This window comes from Colias croceus, chromosome 9, assembly GCF_905220415.1.
Source record: "Colias croceus chromosome 9, ilColCroc2.1".
Classification (NCBI taxonomy): domain Eukaryota; kingdom Metazoa; phylum Arthropoda; class Insecta; order Lepidoptera; family Pieridae; genus Colias; species Colias croceus.
This window is the reverse complement of record NC_059545.1, coordinates 8,368,712-8,396,695: the sequence shown is the minus strand read 5'-3', so window position 1 is coordinate 8,396,695 and position 27,984 is coordinate 8,368,712. Positions and strand designations below refer to the sequence as shown.

Below are 27,984 nucleotides of genomic sequence, written 5' to 3'. Positions count from 1 at the left end.
TTATGTTGTTATGCTATCTGGTTATTTGTTGAATATAGGTATATTTTATCATACATGTCATTACTTATTATATAAAATTGTATCATCGACTGAGTAAATGTTAAATAAATGTTGTGAAATGAAATAAGTTGTTTTAATAAAAGTCATAGTATCCTTTGCAAAGCACTTTATTTTTATAATAAAACATATTTTTTATATCTAAAAGAGGCTTATACAAAGACTCAATAATATCACATTTCTCATGTGGATATTATTAATCCACGAACTAAGCTAAATCTATTATGATATAAATTTTCTAACTACATAACTAAGTACCTATGCTTGTCTATGCCAATAATAAATAATGGTAAGGTGCCTCTAGCGGTTAACAGTGTCTTTGGGTTTTCATAAATAATTTGCTTGTTAATACTTAAAAATAATTGCCAACCGTTTTCAATTTTGAATAAAATAAATATATGTGTGAGATTCACAAATTACACTTGAAACTCGATTTGTGACAGGCAATCTTCAAATGTCAAAAGTAAAATGTTATCTATGGTTCAGTAAATAAAAGCCAAAAAATAATGAATTTGTTACATAATTTAGTAGATATCTAAATAAAATTATAGGAACGTAAATTATTACAAGACTAACATTCAGTGCATTTTCAACGTGGAAAAAGAGGCACAGATAAACAAACAGTAAGTGCCTTGGACCGCTACTAAATCTCACTCGATACATAAAGCCACTAATATGCGAAGCAAATACAGAACAAAAATAATGTTGATATCCTTTTTACATTCTTAAAGAATTGTATAAGTACATTAATTATAATATAAAACGTATATAATGTTGGAATGGATGTTCAAATTAGATGAAGTTCAAATGTATCTCATTAGTATGAGATATAAAATATATATTTTTAAGAAAGACGCTTTGATTCATAGGTATGATCTTAGATTTACAATAATAATTTTACCTTACAGTTAAATGTTAAGTAACGTGAATTTTATTGCATTCTTCTAATTAAAAATTAAGGTACGCTTCGCAATATGGCAACAAAATAATGACAGATTTTATTGCCATATTCAAGCAAATAGTTGTAAAAACTTCGTACCAGGGATACCATATTTTGTTTTCTAAGCACATAAAAGTTTATATATTATTAAGGCTTTTTTGTTAAGTTTAATAAATAGCTGCACTACAATAGTAGGGCCCATCGCGCACGCTCACATATTGCATACAACTCATAGTTTTATAAGAACACAATTGATATGAACACAAAATTCTTTTAAAAGATGTCGTTGTTTTCAAACTTAAATAACTAAAAAAGGCAAGAGTAAAGTTAAGCCTTTTATACAACCGAAAGGAATTGATTCATCTTATAAAATCGATTTCCCTTTAAACATGATGAAATGAAACAAAATATTGAATCAATGATTAAAATCAAATTAATAAAAAGAAATTATTACATTAATGTCAATTCAATAAAATAATTATTATTTGGCACGATTATAGCTCTAAATTTTAAGCTGTGTATAAAAAACGATTTTTCTTTTTTAAATCTTTTGACAACCAACGAGAGCTAAATAAATAGCATTATTTTGATGAATATGTGTGCAATAAAATAATCACAACTACAGAAAGGCACGGTGTGGTCGAAAAAGAAAATTTCTACAAAATCATTTCACTTAATAACTAACAGACTTCATTTTAGACTTTCTTATTGTACAATGATAACTTAAAATCTAGTTCGCTTGTACTCAGATTTTAAGTTAAAAATAACATCTATTACAAAGTAAAAAAGTTCCGTCGCTATAAACATTATTTCACACGTATTGTTTTTCAAACCTGAGCACAATTTGACGACAATTTAAAATAAACGTTCGCCTTGCCTATAACGAATATCACAATATGTTAGGTAAACCTTTGGATTTTTTACCAAACCGTACTTAAGTACAGAAATAAGTATCTAGTGTTAATACATGTCGTCCGGATTTTCCATATTGGCGATTAGATTTCTCTTTTCTTCCTTGCCCGGCTTTGAGTTCATTAGACTCGGCCTTATTGTAGATTTGGGTTCGAAACATGGCTGTAACAAAAATATAATTTTTAATGATAAGGTGAATATCAACGAAGGTTCATATTAGTTAAGCAAATGAAGTTTATTTTACAAGACTATTAATTTCGGATACGATACAGCTTACTTTTTATCACGTTCTAAGATGGCTAAGTACTTATTATGCCATTATTAGTTCGTGAACCTTTACACTAATAGACATTTAAATTTTTATCAAATTTGATGAGATAAAAAGCACGTCAAAATAGCGGAATCTACGAGGAAAGCAAAATGTAAAAACAGAACAAGGCTGCTATCGACTTTTTTACAATCCGCGAACTGTTACTGTATAAATGTTTTGCCGATAGGTACCTACGTAACTAATGACTTTTGACCCAGTATTAATTGCTGTAATTATCATATAAATAAAATTATTCTAGAAATATCATCCGATTTAATTGATAATTTTTATAGTGGCAACATTTACAGATATTACGGTGTACGTGCGTTTAATCAAGTATATAATACATAATATGTTATTGCTTGTTATTAAAACAGCTAGCTGTTAATTTGTAAAGATAATTAGTAAAACGTATATTGCATTCCATAAATAAACTGTAGATAGGTGCCTACTTACTAGATACTAGATTGTATATTTCATGAAAAAGCAATTTTACAAGGAAATTTTTCAAAAATATATTAAGACTATATTATGTTTTAACAAAACTAATGAAAAGATAATAAATAATAATCATTATTCTTTCAATGGCTCTAGGGCATTTGATATCATTGCTGCTTCACCATATTTGCCAATATACGAGCTCAAAAGTACTTAACTATACATACATAGTATTTTTTAGTAAGAAAGTATCAAATTACTTTTTTTTCACTCAATACCGAATATTAATATTATGTTTTTACTTACAGTTTCACAAATATTCATGTTACAGCAGTTTTCTATCGTGATCTCGCATTGGTCGGGGCGAGCTGTGAGAGGCGTCACATTCTTGTTTACTATTATACGCTTTTTGATCCTGTGAATGAATGAATGAATTATTATGAGAAGAATTATTAATATAAAATAGCCTTGGGTCAGCTTTGTAAATGTTCTTACTGTAGAATGTCACAGCTATAGACGAATCGGCAGCTCTGAAGTTCTCTGCTTCGCTTAGGTACCTATCCGAAATATTTTTGTTTTATCTTTATTTTTTCGTCTATGCACTTTTAAATAGGTACCTACTTAGCGTCTATCTTAAAATTAAGTAGCCCTTGAGCGTTCAAAATTTTATGAAAATATTAAGCTTAGAATTTGTTACCTCCACCCTTTTAAAAGAGGTCTGTTCTAACATGAACTCACTATTTGATCACAATACGTTTATGACACATTATTGACACATACCTTGGCCGTTTCGTCAACTGCAAGACCTTCGTAATGAGGTAAGCGCAAACCAAGCACAGGAGCCCACAAAGGATCCCCAAAACCATGAGAATCGGGTCCCGTACATTATCCCAGCCTGCGCAAGAGTCGACGTACTCGTCGTCGTTGACTGTTAGCGTGTCTTGTTGAGTGTTTGTCTTGTTTACTTTTTCGCAACTGTAATAAAATAAATTATAATGTACTTAGTATTTATATGTATAAAAAATTGTTGCGTGCGAAATTTTGTTGCTGATATGTATCAGCAACTAAATTTCGCGTTTTTTTTGTGGGGTTTTCCAAAAATATCATCTGCGTAAGTAATGTTATTTCAGGAAACCGACTAGCTTTTAAACAGAGGTAAGTTAAGACAGAAATAAAATAAACCGTATCCGGTATAAGTGTTTAAATATGTGTTGCTATAAATAAATTGTAAAGGTACCTACTTAACATTTTATGATTATAAGTGTACATAAAGAGGTTTTATAACTACCAATAACAATATAATACGAATGACCTTACAGGTTATAGCAAGTGCATAAACTTAAAAACCGCGAAATACCTAGGTAGCTAATTTGTATGTTGTTTTAATTTATTTATAACAGGCACAGTTTAACATATATTGCATAATAATTAATAATGAATACATGCTAGATCAAGGAGGGTCATACGTTATACACCTATATTCATTAACTTCGATTTGTATTCCAACTTGAAAGTATGTCAATAATTAGTAACATACATTTTTATTCATCATTATCAAAGTAATGTTTTTTGTTATTAATTTTAAATTTTAATTTTAATTTTACGACTTCTTAAGTATTTTAAACTGTCCTAATTCCCATTACAAAATATGGTAGCAATGAAGTGTGGAATTTATGTAGTACCTATCTACGTAAATACTATACTACGTATAACTATACTACGTATATAACTATGCTACGTATTTAACTATACTACCTATATAACTATACTACGTAGGTATAACTAGATTTTACATGTAAAAGTAGTTTTAAGAAAAAACCTGACTACTCTTAAACTACTTTAAAATGGCGAGAGATATTTTTATTATTCAATATACAATATTAATTTGGAGCATTACGAAATATTAAATAACTTTCAATGTACATAGGAATTATTATATTGTATAACATTTCCGCTTTACTTAGAGGTTCAAACCACAAATCAAGGTCTTGTTCACAAAAATTAAAAGATAAAATTCAACTTTATAAAATTTTAAGTACCTACTCATCTAACAGTAAGTCTTCCCTGATCATTATAATATACATAGTTAATTACCTAGCTAACAGTAACAGTTATATTATATATTAAGTTAAAAATTAGATAGCGAACTACCTACTAAATGCTCGCAGTAACATCAAACTCGGTTAAGTAGTTAACATTGAACTGTCAAAAATCTTGATTTTCCAATTCTCACACAGAACAATACTTATCGTGCCTTTACTCTTGACATTGGCGAATCATTTGTCCCGGTTTCTTGTTAGATAATTTTAGCGAATGTCAAATGGATATTTATTATTTATAAGATACTAGGTTTCCACCCGCGGCTTCGCCCGCGCAGTCAAAGAAAAATACGCATAGTTCCCGTTCCCGTGGGATTTCCGGGATAAAATCTATCCTAAGTCCCGGGGTAAAAAGTAGATCTCTATACCAAATTTCATGCAAATTGGTTCAGTAGTTAAGGCGTGATTGAGACAGATAGACGACAGAGTTACTTTCGCATTTAGAATAGTAGTAGTATTAATTATTTGATTGATTATTGAATGAACGTTCGTTACTAAGAAAATTTTACGCGTCATTCAATTAATTATCTTTTGAAAAACCGATTCGATCATTGTATAACATTTTAAAGTTTTGCTAATTTTATCACAAAAAATTCTAAGATATTTTTTTTTCCAATGTAATAAGGTATTTTTAAAAAGCTTGTTAGCGTTAAAGTAACTGAAAACAAAAATATGTTCTTAATCATTAATTAAGTACCTGCAAGTTTCCTTTAAAACAGGGGGAATTGTTTCAACTATTGATACTTTTTTCATCTCACATCTTGTCCCTTCAAAATTATTTTTACATGAACATGTAGGTATTTTTGAGTTTTCCATTGTACATATTCCACCATTCAAACAGTATCCTTTACATTCGTTGACCTCGCATCTTGTTCCAGAGAAACCATTTTTGCACCTTAAATAAAAACACAGTTTAGATACTACCTACTGCATTACAATATTGCATAGATTATTAGACTAAACACATTGAAATGTATTAATGATACCAATCGTTTGTTTATTCTATTCTTGAATGTCCATAACAATATCTTTAAAACATTTCAAACAAAATAAACCGACAGAACAATGCACAATGCATATAATAAATAAAAACAAAAGTATTTAAATTACAATCTGACGGTACCTGCAGGTAGGCTGTCCTTCTGAAGTCACCGTACATTCGCCGTTGAGGCAAAAGTTTTCACACAAATACACCTCACAGCGATCGCCAGAATACCCCAAAGAACATTTGCATTCAGTACCATTCTTGACACCGTGCAAACAAAACAATCCAGCGTCACTTGGAATTGTGAAAGATTCATTGATTTGAGACTTATTTTGTGCGTATTCCATTAGGTTTTTACACTCCGTAATCCCCTTTGTTTGATCCGCAATATCGTAATTGGCGACTATGCCGAAGGGTACTTCATTGTTGAAAGTTATAATCTCTTCTGGGTCCGTATAGGGCGGAGCGTCTTTATCAATTTTCCACACGGATTTAAAGCCCCAGTCGACCCAGTAAATAGAATCTTTGGATACGGCCAGTGCGTTTGGCTGATGATATGTTCCCACTAACACTTTTCTTCTCCCGGATCCATCTAAATTGGATGTTTCGATCGCATAATGTATACCCTCTTTATCGTCCGCCCAATACAATTTGCTTGTCCTCTGATCGACTGCAATGCTTACTGCCATGTGGATATCTGTGTCAATGATGATTTTCCTTTCACTGCCGTCAAATCTTGCTCTTTCAATGGACGGTTTGGTAATATTTGTATTGGTCCAGTAGATGTACCTAGAATTACAAATTAATTATCATTTTTTATATAAACAGAGCTAAATATTAACGTAAATTTAACGTAGTAGTTTACTCACCCTCTACAACTATCGACGGCAATATCTCTCGGTATTTCATAATCCATTTTGATAAGGACCTTTCCATAGATATCTTTCTTTGATCTTGGCCATAAAGAAGTCCAGTATATACTTCTTTCATTTGTGTCCGTCCAGAAAAGTTTTCCAGTAATAGGATCAAAGGCTATTCCTTGAATGTTTTCATAAGATCGTCTCCCGACCAGTGGTTGGTATTTCTTCGTTGCTAAGTTGAAGCTAAATATAGACGCATTATCGTTTTGTTTATCGACGAATAGCAACATATTGTGGACGGCATCATACGCCAAGGCTGTGAGATCTCTGAAACGTTCGCCTTCATTTTTCGTCTTTGTTTTGTTTGTGTAAAATTCTAATTGGTCCCCTGTCGTGATTGCAATGTCTGGAACAAAAAAATTACAATAAAATCTCAATTCGTGGAATCGCTGATGATAATTGTTTTATGGTATGTATGGTTTTGACCGCAATGACCGTATCGATAGCCTCTAACTCTGATATCTCGCAAATAACTTCCTACGTAAGTATTGGCGATTATTTCTGTCATCGACACCAGCATATTTTGGCAAAGGAATTCTATGGATCGAGTCCAATGACCAACAGCGATAATGTTGGGGTTGATCACACGTTACGACTTACGAGTTACGTAACTACAATTTACTTATCTACATATTAACAAGCAGCTTATTTGTACAGTGACGTATGTTTTTTTCATTATCGGATATTTTTTATTTACTTTAGAAGTGAAATTTTCCATGAAATATCCAGCCTCCGTTCTTAATATTCTTGTAGTTAAAAGTTTAGGTATAACTAAGTAATTAATTAAGTTCATCAACGTCGCAATAACTATTTTTTATCAAGTAGGTAACGATTTCGATTCTAGCCCAATACCTTCAACCTGTTAAGGTTTCCTTATGAAAAATAACTACTTACCTAATTAATTAACCGTATACTCAATGAAATCTAGCCTAGAGGGTGTGTATTCAAGGGGACCTTGAGCAGAGCTGTTATCAGCCAACAATTACTTCATACCAAATGTACTAATCACGAGACGTTTGGAAAACACCCAAGCGAAGCGTAACCAACTAGATCATTTCGTAGACAATGACGCGCGCAACAAAATATGTTAATTACGTACTTATAGATACTTATCTTGTATGTAAATGTATAATTTCAATGAAGACGGTCAAGCCTTGATAGTTGATACTATGATGATAAGGCATTTAAAGTACTAAAATAAACCTAATTAATAATAATTATTATAATAAATGATAAATCTTGTAATGAGACGTTACGAATTAGTAATTACTTATGTTATTAAAAAATGTAGGAATTGGTTACGGCACTTGCGCATTCTTTTAGCACAATATTTAGGTACAATAGTGCTTTTAGTTTCAGATAAAACAATGCGAAATGAAATAACATAATATCTATTAGGTATCTATCAGAATCAACAATAAGATAATAGATAGGTTTAATAAAAAACATAAACCAATATTTATTTAGCCATTAGTACCTACTTACTTGGCACAAACAAACTAAAACAATGTAAGTACCTAGGTATTTCAACAAAATACTAATAGTAATTAGTAATGAGCTACTTACAAAGCCTCTTGCACAAGTTACGATACGGTTCAGTAAAACACGTAAATAATTAATTAAAATAACAAATAGGTATACCATTTGAAATGAACAACGTTCTTTCGGAGTCAATTTATTTTTCAAAAACTGATTATCGGCTTCTGCAGGACAATTTTATACAGACATAAGATTAGCAAAAAGTTCAGTAAGATACTTAATTAAATCGGAAACAAAAATATTGTCTAGATATTTTATAATCGACTCATAATTATTATTGTATTTTTAATCTATATCCTGTCCTCCGACATATCCATACTAATATTATTATACATTCAGTCAACAAAGTATCGGGAATGAATGATTTGTTTATGGTTCCAAATTCAAATTTTTGTTTTTTTTGTTGTTGTAAGGTTGGTACAACTGTTTTCTATTTTGGCGCGGAGTTTGAGTAGCATCCGTCATTTAAATTAAAAACAGTGCTGTTTTTAGTTTTATAATATCTAGCGTGTATTACGAATTTCATAATGGACAAAAACATCGAACAAAGAGTTCGTCTTAAATTTTACATCGCCAATGGAATTTCGTGTTCGGAGACACTGAAAATGTTACAGAAGGCATATGGTAAATCGACTTATTAAAAACACGTGCTTATAATTGGTACAAAGCGTTCAAAAATGGTCGAGATGTGATGGAAGATTTGCAAAGCTCTGGTAGGCCATCAACGTCTGCAACTGAAGTTAACATTGCAAAAGTGAAGGAAATAGTGACTGAAAATCCTCATGCAAGTTTGAGAGAGATGGCCGCCTATCTTTCTGTATCTCACGAGTCGGATCCGTACCATTTTAAGTAATCATTTGGGTATGAAACGTGTTGCCGCCCGGCTAGTCCCAAAAGACCTGAATTTTCTTCAAAAACTCAATCGCATCAGAGTCGCTGATGACATGCTAGAACGAGTCAATACCGACCCAACATTCATGAAACGCATTGTTACTGGTGACGAGACGTGGGTTTACGAGTTTGACATGCAAACTAGTCAACGAGCTTCGGAATGGCGTCTTCCAACTGAACCAAAACCAAAAAAAACCACGTCAAAGTCGATCACAAGTCAAGGTCATGTTGACTGTTTTCTTTGACTATCGCGGTGTTGTGCACTCGGAATTCTTGCCAGAAGGTCAAACGGTAAATAAAGTATATTATATTTTGAGCGTTATGCGGCGTTTAAGAGAACAAATTCGACGAAAAAGGCCAGTTTTGTGGAAAGAAAATTCTTGGATATTGCATCACGACGATGCGCCTTCGCACAAGGCCATCATTGTGAACGAATTTTTGTCCAAACACTCAACAAATACCATCGAGCAACCACCGTATTCACCAGATATGGCTCCAGCCGACTATTTTATTTTTCCTAAATTCAAATAACAACTTCGTGGCACCCGTTTTCAATCGGTAGAAGACATAAAGGAGAATTCGCGGCGAGAACTGAACTCCATTTCGGAAACAGCGTTTAAAAAATGTTTTGATGATTGGATTATTCGTTGGCGTATGTGTATAGTTTCTGAGGGAGCATACTTTGAAGGCGATAAAATAAATTTGGATGAATAACAAAATTTTTGTGTATTATTGATATTTTCCCGGTACTTTCTTGACAGAGTAGTAAATGCGAAAGTAACTCTGTCTGTCTGTCTGTCTGTCTGTTACTCAATCACGCCTTAACTACTGAACCAATTTGCATGAAATTTGGTATGGAGATATTTTGATACCCGAGTAAGGACATAGGCTACTTTTTATCCCGGGAAATAGGATAGGTTTTATCCCGGAAATCCCACGGGAACGGGAACTATTTTTTCTTTGACTGCGCGGGCGAAGCTGCGGGTGGAAAGCTAGTTGTTTATATTTACTTTCAGAAATAACAACGCGATACAGTTGGAACTAATTAATGCCGGTTTATAGATTATAAATAAATCGCATTAAACAAAACAATCATGTTATAAAGATGTATTGTTTTTAATTCAAGAACTCATTACTTATTTTAACGCTGTCAAAGTGTCGCCATATACTGATAAAAAGAGAATAAATTGTAATTAAAGAGAAAGTACCTAAATAAATAATAACAATAAGTATAATAATAACACATTATAATTTACAACACCTATTTAATTGTGTTTACATTGTTGTTAAGAGTTATATAATAAGTCAATCAAATTATTGAGTAATTAAAAACATGCTAATTTTATTTGGTGTAAGAGGCAACTAGCTTATTATTAATATGTAATAATTATTATTTTCTTCTTTATTAAACCGTGCTTATTTAATGTTTCATGAAATACCGGCAAAGATAAATAAAAAATAACATTATTTATGACGAGTCTGTTAAAAATTAAATATACTTACTGAGTTACTTAAATAATAAATTCTATCTATTTTTTCAAGAAATAAAAATGTTTCTACCTAATTGAAATATTTACAGCGGAAGTATGACATTTAAAAACAAAAAATATTCAAATAATAAAAACTAAAATAAAAATACATATACTTAGGTACTTAACTACTTTTAATATGAAATATCCATTAGGTAGGATTTTTTTGTGTTATTTTTTGGTACAAGTGTAAAACGTCATTATTATGCGTGTTTAAAGCTTATTTACACTGTTTGTAATTAAATTAACCCACATTATATACGTCAACGAATAATTTATTAAACCGGTTCGATTTACGCGTCCATTTTGAAAGATATATACATAATATAGATAACCAAACAGTACCATTACCATTGTAATCCTACTAATATTTTAAGTGCGAAAGTTTGTGAGGATGTGTGTGTGTTTGTTACTCTTTCACGCAAATTCTACTGAACCGATTACCTACAATGAAATTTAGCACACAATATATAGAGGGTAACTTGGATTAACACATAGGATAGTTTTTATCCCGGAAATCCCACGGAAACTATGCGGGTTTTCCTTTGAAAACGCGGGCGAAGCCGCGGGCGGAAATCTAGTAAAATATAATAAAAGTATGTACCTAGTTAATAGTAAGAAGTATTGTTATAGAATAAGATCGATTGCTAGAAGGAAGTGAACTTATAGGAAAATGTTTATTTGTGCATATTAATATTGCATTGAACCGCTTGAATACATAACTACATAGATAAATTAATATTGTTTACTTGATTTGTACCCAGAAAAAAGAGTACCTATCGATATCAATTAACAATGTAGGTACTGTAAAAATTATGATTTTCTTTTATTTTTTGTAATTAACCATACACCTATATAGAAAATTTTCAGTCGTAATTTCTAATTACGAGGAAAACTGTATTGAAACCATATCATTAATTATTATTAATTTAATTATACATAGATGTATTTCCCAACACCTTAAAATAATTAAAATTACAACTGTATACACTATAAACTTACATAAATTATTTTTGTTTGAATTAATTAACCATTTTAACAAAGCTGTCGACTAGAAAATATATCCGCCATGTGACAATCATATCCGTGTGATATCCGTCTTATTCATATTATGTATATATATTTATCACATACTCGTATAAAATTTATATATTTTATGTAATCTTTTTGGCTCGCCATTTACGGTTAGAACCTATTAGTTAGAAGTTAGAAGGTATTGATAAATCTTAAAAATTATCATAAAAAAAATTATTTAAAACTTATAACATTATTGGAACGAAGTTCCATATCGCGCGTTGCGAAAGGGGGCTAGACGGAAAAAATTAAGACGAAAAGTTGTAACGACACTTTTTGCTATAGTTGTAAGCCGTGCGGCGTGCGCAGGTTTCTATGTCTGTCTCTGTCTCTCTCTCTCTCTCTCATAGAACTTCGTTCTATTCGGGTGTCCCTTGACACCTCTCAAGTTTTTTTATTTATTTATAAACTAGACATCCTCTCAAGTTTATTTATTTATTTATAAACGAGACATAGTTATACATCGTGCCCCAGCTGCCCGCGACTAAGCATAATTTTTACATCAAATAAACACACAGATGACTTTGCTATATGGAAATGTGACATTACACCGAATTTGTTGTGTATTGAGTTCACATAAACAACATTCGTAAATTTATACGCTCCTGCTGATTCTCAACTAGGATTCCCGTAACATTGACGTCGATTCCCATATTTCTATTCCCTTGAAAGTCTAGGTTACATAGTTTTATACATAAGTAATATATAATATATGCTATGACTAGATATATTGACTAAGTACCTAGATGAAAAAAGGTTGATAACATTTATTTCCCGAAAAATATTATATTACAATATACATACTAGATTTCCGGCCGCGGCTTCGCCCGCGTTTGCAAAGGAAAACCCGCATAGTTCCCGTTCCCGTGGGATTTCCGGGATAAAAACTATCCTATGAGTTAATCCAAGTTACCCTCTATATGTGTGCTAAATTTTATTGTAATCAGTTCAGTAGTTTTTACGTGAAAGAGTAACAAACATCCATACATCCATACATCCATACAAACTTTCGCCTTTATAATATATATTAGATATTAGATTAGATTCCCACGTAGTTAGTTAGGTAGGTACTTGTTAGAAAGTCTTAGTTATTATTTTTGAAGTCTTCGTTTGTTGCTAAAATACCAGTGAATGTAGATACCTACGGGGTAATTCCAAATGTATGTTCGGTAAACCCTGAACCTATTTCTTGTAATAGGTAGGTACTTTGAAATCCATGTTGATTTGATTTACTTTTAAATTTTATATTATTTTCTAAGATTATTTTATTCTTATTTGATATTTCCGTTTAGGATTAATTATATACATTCTAACCTACTTTAAAAATATAATTCTATGTTTATTCAAATTAATATTTAACATTAATTAGGCCGTTAAAACACATATTAAATTTAGATACAAACCGCAAGTTTTTAATATTTTATAGGTACCTAACTACCTATATCTTTTTTTTAAATTAATATTTTAAATACCTACAAACATATCCGTAATCTCTCCATCCTCATAGACTTCCGCATTTTTTCCAAATACTTACATACATCTATTCAAACAAATCTTAGCGAACAAGGACTGTCGACAAGTACTAGAATAATTCTTTCTTTATATTTATTAAAACTATTTAGCTAATATTTTATTATATAAATATTTAAAAGTAGGATTAGGTATCAGTTTTCAGAATCAGCCATTGCGTCAAAATACGAACGGGATATTGTTTAAGTATTATTTTATTAATTTTATTAAAATTTATTAATGAAAACAAATTGGACAATTTCAATTTTCAATGGCAAAGAACAGTGAATTGAAAATCTCCGTCGTTTTTGGAACGTCGGATAAGGATCACGTATACACTGTGGATACCTATATTTATTTATAAACTCTTATCTATAGTAGCGTTGTATTCCGTAAATTTTTTTAGAAGTCTTATATACCTACATTATGCGATATGCATTAAAATAACAAAGACAAAATTGAAAACACTATTGAATATTATAAAGAGGAAAATTTTGTTTGTTTGTTTGATTGTAATGAATAGGCTCATAAACTACTGGACCGATTTTAAAAATTCTTTCACCATTCGAAAGCTACATTATCCACGAGTAACATAGGCTAGGTTTTATCCCAGAAATCCAACGGGAACGGGAAATATGCGGGTTTTTCTTTGAAAACGCGGGCGAAGCCGCAGGCGGAAAGCTAGTTAGGAATGAACAGATTCCTCAAGACTTCCACAGACACATTCAAGTTTTACGGCGAATAGAAATATGGAATTTAAAGAATACCATATTTTCTTATTTTTTGAATATTCACTTGTATTGAAAAGAAAAGCCAAGATAGGGCAAACTACTTCTTTCATACTTTATGGTTCATGTTCAGATAATAATTAATTATTATAGCACTAAACATAAATTCTTATTCTAAATTTGTCATTCAATTAACATAAGTAACTAATACAATACTAACCAATGTAACAAGATATTTGTTGAAGTTGTATTGAATATTAACTTTCAGGTTTCAGGGAGTTCTTGTTATATAAGTTTTGCTCTAGGAAACTAGGTAGGTATAGATATTACAGTGTTGACACTATTAAACATCTTGTCTATTCCAAGTGCGTGACAGTTTGTTATAACTGTTATTGCCTTGGTTATTGCCTTTCAGTAGAATTTTTATGATATCACCTATATTATAACCTTCTATTCAGGATAAGAAAGATCTCTATATAAATGGGCAATATTTTGGCTTATTAAATTAGCACTGAAGCGAGTTATGCGAATTAGAAATACAAAATCTTTCGATATTTAACAACTGTCTTTATTTGTTTAATAATTTAGAAGAAGCCACAAACAAAGACACAGATCATGAAAAAGGCTAGAAGTGCGCAAATTTTTATTTATTTGATTAAATGCTTACGTAGTCACATAGACCGTACATATAGACTACAAATTTTTACATATTTTTAAATACCTAGCTAGTTAAGTGGTTTTCGTGCATAAAACTTTTTTCGAGATTCTTTACTGCATTTATTATTCCTCCACCTTTATTTTATTTCAATGATATTTGAGTACCTAAATAAAACTTTACGACATATTTGTTTGTTTCAAAGATAGTAAATACGATCGGAATTAAAATTTGGAGATAGGACAATCGGCACATGAATATTTCATAGGCACGTTTCACATCACGTGTAAAATTCAATAAACACCGATGTTATACCTAGGTATATGAGCGAATTATTTTCGCGTTATGGATAATTTTTATCAAGACATCGTTAGGGATAAGTGTATCTATTTGATAAGATACTATAAGGTCACGTTGAATGCGGAATTTAATAATTTATCACGGAACAGATAGTCATTTTATTTTCAAGTACAATAAATACCTAGGAAATACCATGGTTTAGTTGTGAAGTTCAGAACTTACCCTTGTGTAGGTACCTTCTAAATAAAATAAACAAAATTTGTAATATGTAAATAAGTCATTTGTCGTAAGAGATAAAAATAATCAAACATGGATTAGTTAATTGCGGAGGCTGCCGGAAATATGATAAATGGATTCATAAAAATAGTGTTTTCTTGTGTCTTAAACGCAAACAAAAACTTATGCATTTCTATCTTACTTGAAAATGTCCTACTGACCGACTTACAAACAACCTCAATGACACTAATCCGCAAAATATTCACATACACATGCGAAAACACAAGGGCATTTTAGAAGTTTGAGTTTGAATACAATACCGACATGACCGGAGAAAGTTCAAGTGTTAGACTCGACTCAGACGTAGCGAAATTATAATAAATAGCTAAATAAACATCCATTCTACGATCATACCTCTCGATTTTTAATAGAAGCAGTCCCAAAAAAAGGTTAACGCATAGACTAAACAAATGGGACCTATATAAACCCCGTGAGAGCTTAGAGCCATAGACTATAAAATAAACAATAGTGTGAAATGTCCCCCTGGCGTACGTGACGAACACGCGCCGCAAAACGATACAATCAAACAAGTTTCACATTACGCTACTTTTCGATGATATGCAGAAGGCACACTTGATTAACATAACATTTTCTTTTTAGCCGATTTTGTGTTCATAATGTAACGAAAAAATTGGTTTACGAACGTCATTTTGTTGCTCTCGGATCATAAAAAAACGCATGGGATCTATATTCTATAATAAGTCTATAATATACATAAGGTAAAGGCTCCTAATACGGCGGTAGTCAAAATCGCTTCCTAATACGGAGGTATTTCTATTTTCGAGTTTTATTCCTGTTTTATTAATTTTAAGTACACCAAAACGTAAACTATTTATTCCAAATTTATTACTCCATGACTTAACTAACGTTTGCAAGTATAGCACATAGACAACACAACAAGATCAATCAATCTGTGTAACGGCATCGACATGAGAGGTGTTTCCATACAAACGCGAAACAACAAAAGTAAGTACACTAATATTTATAAACTAAGTTTTTCGTATTAATAAGCCGGTCAAGTTTGTATATGTATTGTTTATTGCATTTTCCTACTATTACACTCACTATTTAAATAGCTTGTTTCATATTTGTAAGTCATTTTCTACCCAAAAAATAAGAAATAAAATACCGCCGTAATACGATACAAATTTTATAGATTAATCCTAATACGGTGGCATAACTCCGAAATAGGAAAAATACTGGGCATGTTTAATTGTTTATAACTTTCATTTTATTTAATTATTGAATTAATTCCAAGATTAGTTGAAATAATTATTAATCTGATAAATTAGAAACCATATTCTGCGGTATGTGTTCTTAATTAGAAATCCAGTTAAATATGAAATCGGTTGAGTACAAAATGTTTGTTTCTTAGAAGGGGTAAAAATAGGAAGGTGTATTTTAATGCATCACAAATCATTTATTTTGTATAACTGTTGATTTGAGTTTTACACATCTGAGCCAAAAAACTGTTATCATTTGATTAAGCATTTACATTCTCTTGTTTATCGAATTTTTGATGGGTCAGAATTAGGATTATTAAAAACACGAGTAGTTTTCCTATTACGGTGGTAGATATTTTCAGGTAACTCTGTATTAGGTTATATGATCTCCTATTACGGCCCTATTCATAGAACTTAAAATTACCAGATTTAGGGTTGCGTAAATAAATAAGAAGTTTTGTGTCTTTTTTGTGGATTCTTATTTGATATGCGTGTTTTTTTTTTTCGATAAAACTAAAAGCATAAATGAAACACATTAAAAGTGAATCAACGTCATCAAACCAATGGTCAATGAATAAAAAACTTACAATGTACTTTACTAACACATTCCTATTATTTAACAAATATTATTTGTACGGAACTTCAATGAATATAATTTCTGACCCTCCGTATTAGGAGCCGCCTACCGCAGTATTAGGCTCTGACCAAAATCATGCCTCCGTATTAGGGAAAATCAACGTGACTATTTTAATATTTTTTTAAAATAAGAAATATCATGAAAATAAACATAGACTCAACAGCAATACAAAATTAAAGTTCCACTTTTAACGATAAAGTGGTTTGGCACCTTTAGAAAGACTTACAAATGCTTATTTTTGATACTTACTTTCAAATGTTGCGAAATACCTCCGTATTAGGTGCTTTTACCTTATATGTATTTGCTAAAGCGTTAGATGCAAGTTAGATGTTTATGGTTCTACACATTGAATCTTTTTTTCAAATTTATTTTTTATCCCATTACACGCCTATTAGGTAGGTCAAGAGGTAGGTTAAAAAAAGTAATAGAGGTTAATGACTCTACTTTTTACGTTTAAAAACTTGTTATTTAGTAATCGAAGCTACATTTAATTACCTATTTAATACCAAGATATTTATCGTTTGCAACTTGTTCAGCAAACAAACTGCATTAATTTAACGCACATGCATTATTATAATCCATAACATGTACCTACTTCTTATCATTCATCATAATTACGATAAATGCATAATTAATACTATGCGATTTTAATAAATATACATTCCTTAAATATTGATAAAGAAAAATAGGTCTGAAAATATTTTCATGAAAGTATATTATGTAAGCATAACTGTTTGGAGATATTTCAGGATACTGCTATTAGTTTATTTTTTTAAACTTTATTACATATCTTTGAAACTAAATGTAGGTATTACATTATGTTTTAGACTTGTGCTAAATTAATAACAGTGCGTGAACTTGAGACGAAAAACAACTGAATTGACCTAGACCGACAAATAAACGTTATTACACGTCTTGTCAACCAAAAAAAGGCATTCTAAAAACGTAGTATTCAAGTCAATACTATGTTCGATGGCCGTGTTCCAGATGAAATACAATAGATATCAAAGGTTACGTGGAGCAATTAGCATCCTATTTAAAATGATATTTGGATTTCTAGAATTTTACTATCATTATTTGTAAATTTCGATGATAATTAAGTAAGTAGTATCATTAATCTCGATTTATATAACATCTGTCATTTGTTTCGATAAATTAGCGCCCGTCGGAAGAAAGATTAGAATTATTTAGTTTTTAACTTTTCAATTTATACCATAAGAGATAATATGTACATGATTTATACATAGTTTTTTTGTACATAATATAACTTTGTTGAGAATGACTTATCATTGTGAATTGTAAAAAATGGTGTAGAGAAAAAAAAATATGTACTTAGAGCTGATTTTCCTAGTATCAATTTTACTTTTAGGATTGTTTTAATAATTATGTACTACTAGTAATCAACTAATTGTTAATGAAACCGTGTAACTTTAATAAGTACAATTGAATAGTATCTATTTATTCTCCTTGAAAGCCTTGAAGGTTAATCATTGCGTGCTGTTGCCTGCTTTATGCGTAATGGACGGATCTGAAAATTTTGCAGATTTGCGATTTAAATGCAACAATCTAGGGAAATTTGTGAGGCCAAGTTGTAGGTACAGATTAGTTAATGAGAATTCAATTATCGTGGATCGCTATCGGTGTATTATACATTTATATATGTGTACTTAGTTCCTTTTTATATCCGTAATACCTACTTTTCAAGTTATTATTTATATAGTAAGTACATGTATTTAATATGATTCATATTTATTTATCCTTTAAAAGCTCAATCAAATAAAAAAACATTATGTTTTGTTAATTTGTGATTTTATTAAATCACTAGCTTCCGCCCGCGACTCCGTCCGCGCGGATGTCGGTCTTCGCGTGGATGGTTATTTCTCCATTATGAGTACCTCTGTCAATAACATCTTATAAATATCTATTGGACCCAATTCCCAAATACGGCTATCCCTATAATAATACGCAACGTGTGTTCGCGGTTCTACGGAACAACGTCTATGGATAAAACTGAAAAATTAAGATTAATTTTTTTCTACGTATTTTTCCAGGATAATAAGGTATAATTATACCAAGTTTCATCGAAATCGAACCGCTAGTTTTCACGTGATGCCTTCACATACAGACAGACAGACAGACAGACAGACAGACAGACAGACAAAAATTTTTTTAATCACATATTTGGGTTTGGTATCGATCTAGTAACACCCCCTGCTATTTATTTTTTCACTATTTTCAATGTACAGAATTGACCCTTCTACAGATTTATTATATGTATATAGATTACTGTAACTACATATTACAATAATAGATAACAATTTTGATTGACACTAATTCATTATTTAAAATAAAAAAACGGGAAGTTAGTACGTATAATTGAATTTTTTCCTTAATTGAATTTTTAATGATTTTCCCCGTATTTATAGGCTTTACAGATTGATGATTCTGTATCAATGTTATCATTCTCATTTATGAGGAAGTTATTGAATATTATTATTTATTCATATCTATAATTTAATCTGAGGTCAAAGAAAGCAGGAAAGGGTTAATTACAATTATGTATTGATTATAGAATTTCCTAGTAAATAATTAAAGAAAATATGGCGTCTCAATTCTTCACTGGGAAAACTACCAGATAAACGATATTATTACAGTAATAAAAAGATTAACTGTTTATGATTTTATAATTAGGTAATAATAATGTTTATTACTCAGATTGTATTTATTTTGTTATTGAATAATTTATGGCTTTAGGAGCTTAGGCTGTTTTTATTATAATTAGGTATCCGAAGTACGTACCTATAGGTAGTTTATTAAACCAAATTTTATTAAAGTTATTTTTATTAGTTAATTAGGTAAACCTAATTTTATGTAGATTGAAATAAGTTGATACTTAAAAATTACTCAAAAAAATCAACTTGCTACTTGAACAATAAGGATGTTATTAAAAGCAAAATTTTATTAAACTTTTTATTGATGACACAGAACTTAACTAACAAAAACATAAAAATAATCAAAATAAATAGGTACCATCATGAAAACTGAACAAGTACTTAGGTAGGTATATGTAAGTATAATAGATCATTATATAAAAAGTTAATTACACAATTAAATAAATTGTACCTATATACCTACCTTTACTTCTTTTACATTATTAATAAAATACCTACCATCATAATATTATATAGGTAATTAAAAAAAATACTTATGAGCGTTTTTAAATAAGCGCGTTCATAATGATAGTTACTAAAATTAACCCTCCCCTGCTTTTCGGTAAAAAAACTTACTGAATACAAAGTAAAATTTTTTGATAGATTTCACTCACAGGAGGTGGCCACCACAGACCACAAACATCTACCCTCTATAAGTTGTATTGTAGGACATATCAGGAAGTTCCTATTTTCGATATTAGTTTGCTAAATTAAGACAGCTAAATAATTATGAATATTTCTATACTAGAGGTGACATTATTTAACTTTAACAAAAATTAACAAGTAAGTGCATAAAACGGTGAAAATATCAAATATTAATAAATAAATAAAATATGTACTTAATGTTTAAATAGGAACCAATGTCACAATAAAGTAGGAGTATCTAAGATAATACTACTTGCTTGTGATCATTTCAATTTTAAGTCTGCACGAGATATTCCCATTTTGTATGTTCAAAACGGTGTTAATTGTTAATATGTATTACAAAATAAATCCTGTGCAGTTTATTACATAAACAAGTATTTTTTTCTATATTCTATAAGTTTCTTGCTTTCTTTTTTACTTTTAGGTTAAATATAAAGATTTTCAACTTCTTGCATTTTCCTTAAGGTAATATGAAAGTGACATAATATTATTTCATTTGGCCGTAAAACATATTTTTGTTTTTTGTTATCGTCAGACGACAATATTAGCGTGAATTAAATTAAAGGTTAATGCCGCATACGTCTTTCAGTTTACGTTTTCACGTGTATTATGCTACTAAATGCCTTTGCGATACTTCTTCCTACAGTAATGTTTAACCAAGATGCTCTTTAAATCGGTCGTACTATAGCCGTGCCGTTCGAAGTGGCCTACGTGACTAGCTGTCCCCTTGCAATGGTGTCGTGGCGCCAAACGAATTACCGCCTTATCGACTTTTCATGCGAAAATCACTACAGATAATGTATGTGCAAAAAATACAGATTCAATTAAATTTTTAACATCTAGCTTAAATAACCCATTTAACGGTTGCGTAACTACAGAAAAAATCACACGTGTTTTGAAGTCATGCATCAGCTGATTTTTACTACACTTACCCCAGGAGCTAACGAGGTTTATGTAAAGGGCGAAAGCAACAAAAATACACTTTAGGGCACACATTTTATCTCATAAATTTTGGATACTCTCTAAGTAAATGCACTGATACATCGAATTATTTGTACGAGTTTCAGTCTAATGTCAAATAGAGGGCGCGCCTCTGTAACAACCACGCGTAGCGCGTGCTAGACCGAAACTAAATAAAATCGCACAGCCGCCTGTCGCGATCTCAAATACAAATAAGTTCATTGAAAACATTTTGCGCATGCCCACACACTGATGTACTTACATACCAAACAAAATCTTATCACTGAGCAATCAGTGATTCCACTAGATGCGTGTACTGCGTGCGTACCAATTTGTTTTGATTTCTAGTTTACTTATAGTTTTATTTTGATCGTTCAATAATTAAATTCAAAATATTATGTAAGTAGTGAGTTTATACGTAGATGTGTCTTACCTTTATTTTATTTACAAATTTTATGGGTTGCTTGTTTAATTTTGTTATTTAATAATATTTCTCACTTTGCTTTTAATTTCTAACTAGGTATAACAATATTCGTGGATGTACAGAATTCGTTGAGTTTGTTTATTTTAACATTACATAGTGATTTATGATACACCTACCGCAGAAAAGTGTTAACCTTTGAGGTTTTTTAAATGTTAATATTGACAATTTGGTTTCAGTGAATATTTTTTTTATTGACTTAGAAAATAAATAACATAAGCAATATTTTTTCTCTTTTGAAGATTGATGGGTTACAAGTTAATAATAAAAAGTAGGACATAATGATTTATAATACTGTCGTCGTCGATGGCATATGCGTCTATTACAGACGGTTTATGATGCTATGCGGATCAACAATCAACATACCTACTTTTCCGCAGGTCGGACAAGGGAAGTTTGCGGGAGCAAGTTCAGTGTCGCCTTGGTGATGTTACATCCTACTGTTTACGAGTACCTACTCTGACTCTGAACCATGCTTCGTCACAGGATCTGCAACCCTAGGAAGTTTACGCAACTCTGATCGATTATTAGCGATATAGTGTAGACCTACTATAATATTATAATCATGTGTTTTTCTTTTAATTCGTCATGATTACGATGCTTTTCAAAAATTGCAATAGATGGGTGATTTTTAATTAGGTATTATAATTAAATTTATATAATGCTATCTGTATAATAGAATATAATAAGTTCAATGAGTATGATATTAATAATATAATATTTTATATATGTAAACAATAATTATTATTATAACAGTAGCAGGTAAGTAGGTATGTTACATTCGCTTTTTTGTTCTTGATCGATAAACATAGCAAAAACTAACCAGTATTATAGTTATTATAAAATAATATGAATTAATTTATGTTATCTGTGCTAGTCAAAGATTGATAGATTATCAGTTGATGACGGAAGTCCGGTAATGATTTTCTTGTTTCCTATACTTATACTTCCCACTCGGTCTGTTACAATTATTAGTAATTACTAATTAGGTACATAAAACGTTGCGGTTCAGTACCTAGATATTGTTACACATAATTGTCTCAAAACAATAATTTCGATTTTATATTAAGTATAGGTAGTCTATGTACAAATAATTTCGTAGCAGGCGCAAAATATAAAAGGTTTTACTATTTATATTTTTTATATGCCTATTAAATTACCTACTGCCTACAGGTAAAAATATGTACTAACTCACATACAATACGCAAATATACTATTTTGTATAATATTGGTGAAAATCGATTTCGCGGCTCTTTTTATTTTTCAAAAATTTAAATGTTGAACATTCGGTTCATGTAAAGTGCATATTATAATACTTACTTACGATTATCTCAAGCAAAACAAAAACAGGGACTCTTCGTTATCAAACAATAACATTATTATTTATTAATTATTATGCAAGTTCAAAGATTTATCTTTAAGAAGGCTGGTCGGTTCTAATAGTACCTAGTTACCTATTTCAATAAACATTTTAGAAATATAAATTTATTTATTTTTTTCTGAAATTTGACTATTTAGATACCTACCTAACTACCTGCATAATATTAAAGAAGAGACGTCATAAGACATAATATTTTTATTAACCGTCATTTCCAAACTCTACGGCGATCATTTTATCTTGTTGGTTGTGATATTATGATGATTTGATGTAATAAATAATAAATCAATAGACACTGAATAATGGCGAATGATCACCATCGAAAAGTTACGTTACATTGTTTCCGAAGTGATGCATGTCATAATTATTTAAGTTAGGTAGGTACATGAGACAGTTGAGACTTAGCTAATAGTCCTACTGTGTTGCAAATATTATGTAGATGCAAATACAAATACAAAATACAAACCTTAGAATTTTCTACTGATAATATAGGTCAGCCAATTGTACGGATCGTTCTGTAGTGAAATGATAATTAAAATAAAGCCTATCAATATCATTTATTAGTTGGTTATTACCGGCCTTACGTTGTAGGAATATCGAGATCACGACCGGACCGATTGATTACTTGGCATATTTGAAGGTCAATCGCCCATTAAATTCACGTTGCCAACGGAAATATATTCAAACGGGATGCTTCTATAACAGTGTTCGGAACCGTACAATAATTATTGTACAAACACGATAATTTTGTGCCTACGTACGATGTACGATAGCATAGTATTATCGTGCGATAATTTCTATCATGCAAAATTCTGGAATTTATATTATTTCACCCATACAAATATGAAATTTTGACGTGTTTCATATCGAACTTTCATGGGAACAGTGAAATTTTGGGTATTTACCCAATGGGTTTCAGTGTCCTGTTGATTTGACAGCAGTAGTTTAAAAAAGATTAACTGTAGAGAACTTGCATACCTATCAATATTACAATTTATATGATTTATTTATTTATAATTGACTTTATCCTAAAAACACAATAATTTCTATCCAAATATGCTAAATTTACGATAATTTTATGCCCCTGGTACAATAATCGGTTCGCTTCAGGTTGCTAACACTGTTCTATAATTATTACTCTATTTATTCTAGGTTTAAAAAATAAAAACAATGTAACAAGTAACAACACATTGGTAACACAAGAATTACCTAACTAACAAGTCTTCCTTTACAGCTATTTAGAATTAAAAAGGAAATTAAGTACAATCCATAATAATAAAGATTATTAATTATAATTGTAATAGGTACTTATTATTCTGAGTATTTTTAAGACAACGACGTAGATAAAATTTAAAATATTATATTCTTAATTATAGACTATGTGAAAATTACAATACGAATTATTGTGAGATGACTTAATAGTGATATCTGTAGGAGATTCGTTGTACTAATGTTAACCCTTAACATTCTACGTGTTTTTGTGTACAAAGAATAGATGGCGCTGTAATAAATTGTAAAAAAACAAAAATTAAAAAATCAGTGATATCATTATATATGGCAGAAGAAAGTGAAAACCTTGACCTTTCTAAGATTTAAATAAATTTAAAATAAATTGCAGACTAGAAATTTTAGTGAATTCATTTTGGAAAATTGAGAAAGTGACATCTATTGGGGATTAGCTATACTAATATATAGTGTGAGTTCTTAACATTACAAAGTATTTATGTATGCGAATTATAGAGGGTGCTGTAATTCATTTCATAAAATTATATAGTTAAGAGGCCTACACCAGCCTACACCACCGAAACTAGCGCCACCGAACATTTTATTTTTTTACTCCTTAACCAGATCAAATTTAAAAAATCTAGCTCGGTACTTTGCTAGTATATTACTTGTAGTATTTTTGTTATTACTTTTCACTATTCTAACTGTTCATTATTCTAGAGAACTTTTGATTACCGCCAAAAGTGGCCACTTTTGGCGGTAATCAAAAGTTCTCCTAATTTACCGAATGCAAAATAATGAAAAGTAATACCAAAAATACTACAAGTAATATACTAGCAAAGTACCGAGCTAGATTTTTTAAATTTGATCTGGTTTAGGAGTAAAAAAATAAAATGTTGGGGGGGCGCTAGTTTCGGTGGTGTAGTCGCCTTAATTAAGAATTATTATGCTGTGTCCGCACAGCGGTATTTCACTTGAGCACTTTTTGATAGACAAGTTATCACAGGCATATTTGTTCAAAAGCTCTTGGAGCTTAAACTATAAAAGACGTGCGTATAATATACAATGTGTATATTAATTATTCCATTACATACATAGGAAACGGTAAACGGCTTGATTTCAGTTGCAATTGCATTACTATTTAAAATCTGTCACAACCCTATTACTCTGACTCTCTTTATTGGTTGAAGCTCTTGAACAAGAAGAAGAATATTCAAAATAATATTATGTTCTCGGTTTTTTTGTAATACATGTATAGTAGCCAGTTCTTTAAGAGTATATCGATTTTTGAGGGGTTAAAAATGTACACAGATGTGACGTCAATGTGTAACATTTCTCACGACCCCAGTAATCTATCAGCATATACGGGATAATAGATTATGGGAGCTATGATTGTATTAGCAGCACTTGTTTGTAAGTCCCTGTGGACATTCGTTAGGGGTGAACATGTCAAGAGTGGTGCGACAGGCGGCACGGGGCCATAACCTTCCGCCTTACGCAGATACTGTCCGGGCACGGCTGCTTCGGGCGGTACCTGTGTAAAGTCGCGAGGAGGGAGCCCAGTATGGTCTGCCACTGGTGTGCCTGCCCGGAGGACACGGCAGATCACACTCTTGCCGTGTGCCCCGCGTGGGCTGAGCCCCGTGCTCGCTTAGTCGCGATAATCGGGCCGGATCTCTCTCTACCCTCCGTTGTTCGTGCAATGGTGGATGGCGACAGATCCTGGCGTGCGGTGATCGCATTCTCGGAGAGCGTGATCTCGCAGAAAGAGGAGGCAGAGCGGGTGCGCGAGAGGGATCCTCACGCGGACCCGATCCGGCGCAGACGTCTTATTGGGCGTCGTCGCCGTGTTGCGGCCGCTTTACACGGTCGCAACGTGCCTCCTTGACGAAGGGCGCCGGGCGGTGGAACGGGGAATGTAATCCATCGTCCGGTGCGGTGAGGCGACTTGAGACGTGTTCCGCTCATGCCGCCAACGGGAGGGAAGAGCAGGCAATCCACCTTTCCTGTTCTTGGCTTGCGCCTGGCCTGGAGATGGGCTGCCGCCGAGGGGGTTGCGGAAGAATTCTAACAAATACCCGCGGCCCCCTCATTAAAGCGGCTCGACGGAACACAGTGGGGTTTTAGTCGGTAAGAATCCGACATAACCCACGGCTCCTTCCCCGGGGGCCGTGGGTATCTTTGGAAGATTTCCCCACTATAAAAAAAAAAAAAAAAAAAAAGGGGTGAACATGTGGCCGCTTTTTGTCCATTTTAATGAATAGTGACGCATCTTTTATTTACTTTTCGAACGTGCGTCAAACTTTTTCAATTATTCTTTATTGTATGTAATATTAAGCTTATGTTTATTTTTTATGTAGAATATTATGTTAGACTTTAAATTACCTTAACGTTTAAGATGTGTCGAGTAAACTCAGATAAACATTTATCTCTTGAAATAATTAAATTATTTAATAGAAAAATTGGTTATGTACAAATTTTTCTTTCACATTTCTTTTTAAAAGTAGGTCATTATTGTTAAATAAAAAGGTGTGGGTGAACTTAAAATATGAACTGCTCAAATAATTGTTACATTAAGTACTTGAAATAAAATAGAGCGCTATTGAAAGGGCGTTAAATAAGAGGGAATAGGTACTTGAAACAAAAGGTCAAAAGCGAAGGGTCTCTTTATCATACTGTTATTATAATAGGTAATAATGATAATGCCCATAAGCAAGGTAAGCCATGAATATGAAATGAATAAATCCAATTTGAACTAGACCAAGGAGTTTTATGCGAAAAGTTTTGTTCAACGGTTGAACTTTGGCAAAATGTGGCACTGTTTTAACTAAAAATGTAGGTAAGAGATCTCGAGTCCGTTTTCCTTCATGAAGTTTAAGCTTTCCGCCGACTTACGTGAAGATGAATCTTTGCAAAGTTCAAATTACTGTGAAATAAGTATACCTTCGTACTTTTTCTTGTACTGTGACTTGTGAGCTTCGGCTGTGAAATGGAGTACGGTATTTTCATACATTTATTAAAGTTATGAGTAATGAGTATTATTATTTAAATAAAAAAATCTACTACTATATAAACTTAATAAAATACATAGATTAAACTGTTTCTAACATGTACATATCACAATATTTGGTCCAAGATACTGCAATCAATCATTATTATTTGCTGCAGTACTGAATACGATGATACAAATAAATTACCACATAGTTATAAAATAAGTATAAATTATTGTAAAAATGTAAATTCTATAATTTCACACAAATATAATTCGTGTAGATCGCAAAGGTTCTGGTTGTTATCTACCAACTTCTATAACAGAAAGTTTCATAGAATCGGACCTCCCACGGCTATGGACACGTGGAATCATGCTGAGTCTCCAACATGGAAAATACACATTTTTATACACAATAAAAGATGGTCCCAAAAATTATGACTGTCATAACTAACAACCGTCTACGGAATTTTAACTAGCAATTTTCGGAAACGCAGATTCAATTTTCTTGGTGCGTACGAATGTAATGTATGATTTTATTATGGCAGTACATTTTTTGCTTCTTATTTGCGTG

General features: G+C 31.4%; 1 protein-coding gene across 1 annotated transcript; it reads right to left on the bottom strand.

Moving 5' to 3' along the window:
• Nucleotides 1-151: 151 nt before the first annotated feature.
• On the bottom strand, nucleotides 152-21,537 carry LOC123694700 (protein cueball). The gene is made up of 7 exons (XM_045640208.1): nucleotides 21,311-21,537; nucleotides 6,611-7,007; nucleotides 5,880-6,530; nucleotides 5,454-5,651; nucleotides 3,438-3,632; nucleotides 2,964-3,072; nucleotides 152-2,071 (listed from the first exon to the last, which is right to left on the bottom strand). The coding sequence occupies exons 1-7, from the start codon at nucleotides 21,372-21,374 to the stop codon at nucleotides 1,958-1,960; spliced, it is 1,728 nt and encodes a 575-aa protein (XP_045496164.1). The 5' UTR covers nucleotides 21,375-21,537; the 3' UTR covers nucleotides 152-1,957.
• Between the last annotated feature and the right edge of the window lie 6,447 nt (nucleotides 21,538-27,984).

Excerpts from the sequence above, each read along its gene's own strand:
- LOC123694700 (XM_045640208.1), bottom strand. The coding sequence starts at position 21,374 with ATGTGTGCCCTAAAGTGTATTTTTGTTGCTTTCGCCCTTTACATAAAC. Across the intron at positions 3,633-5,453 it reads GTTTTAAAGGAAACTTGCAG|TTGCGAAAAAGTAAACAAGA; the intron begins GTACTTAATTAA and ends ATTTTATTACAG. Across the intron at positions 2,072-2,963 it reads ACATGAATATTTGTGAAACT|CCATGTTTCGAACCCAAATC; the intron begins GTAAGTAAAAAC and ends TTTTTGTTACAG.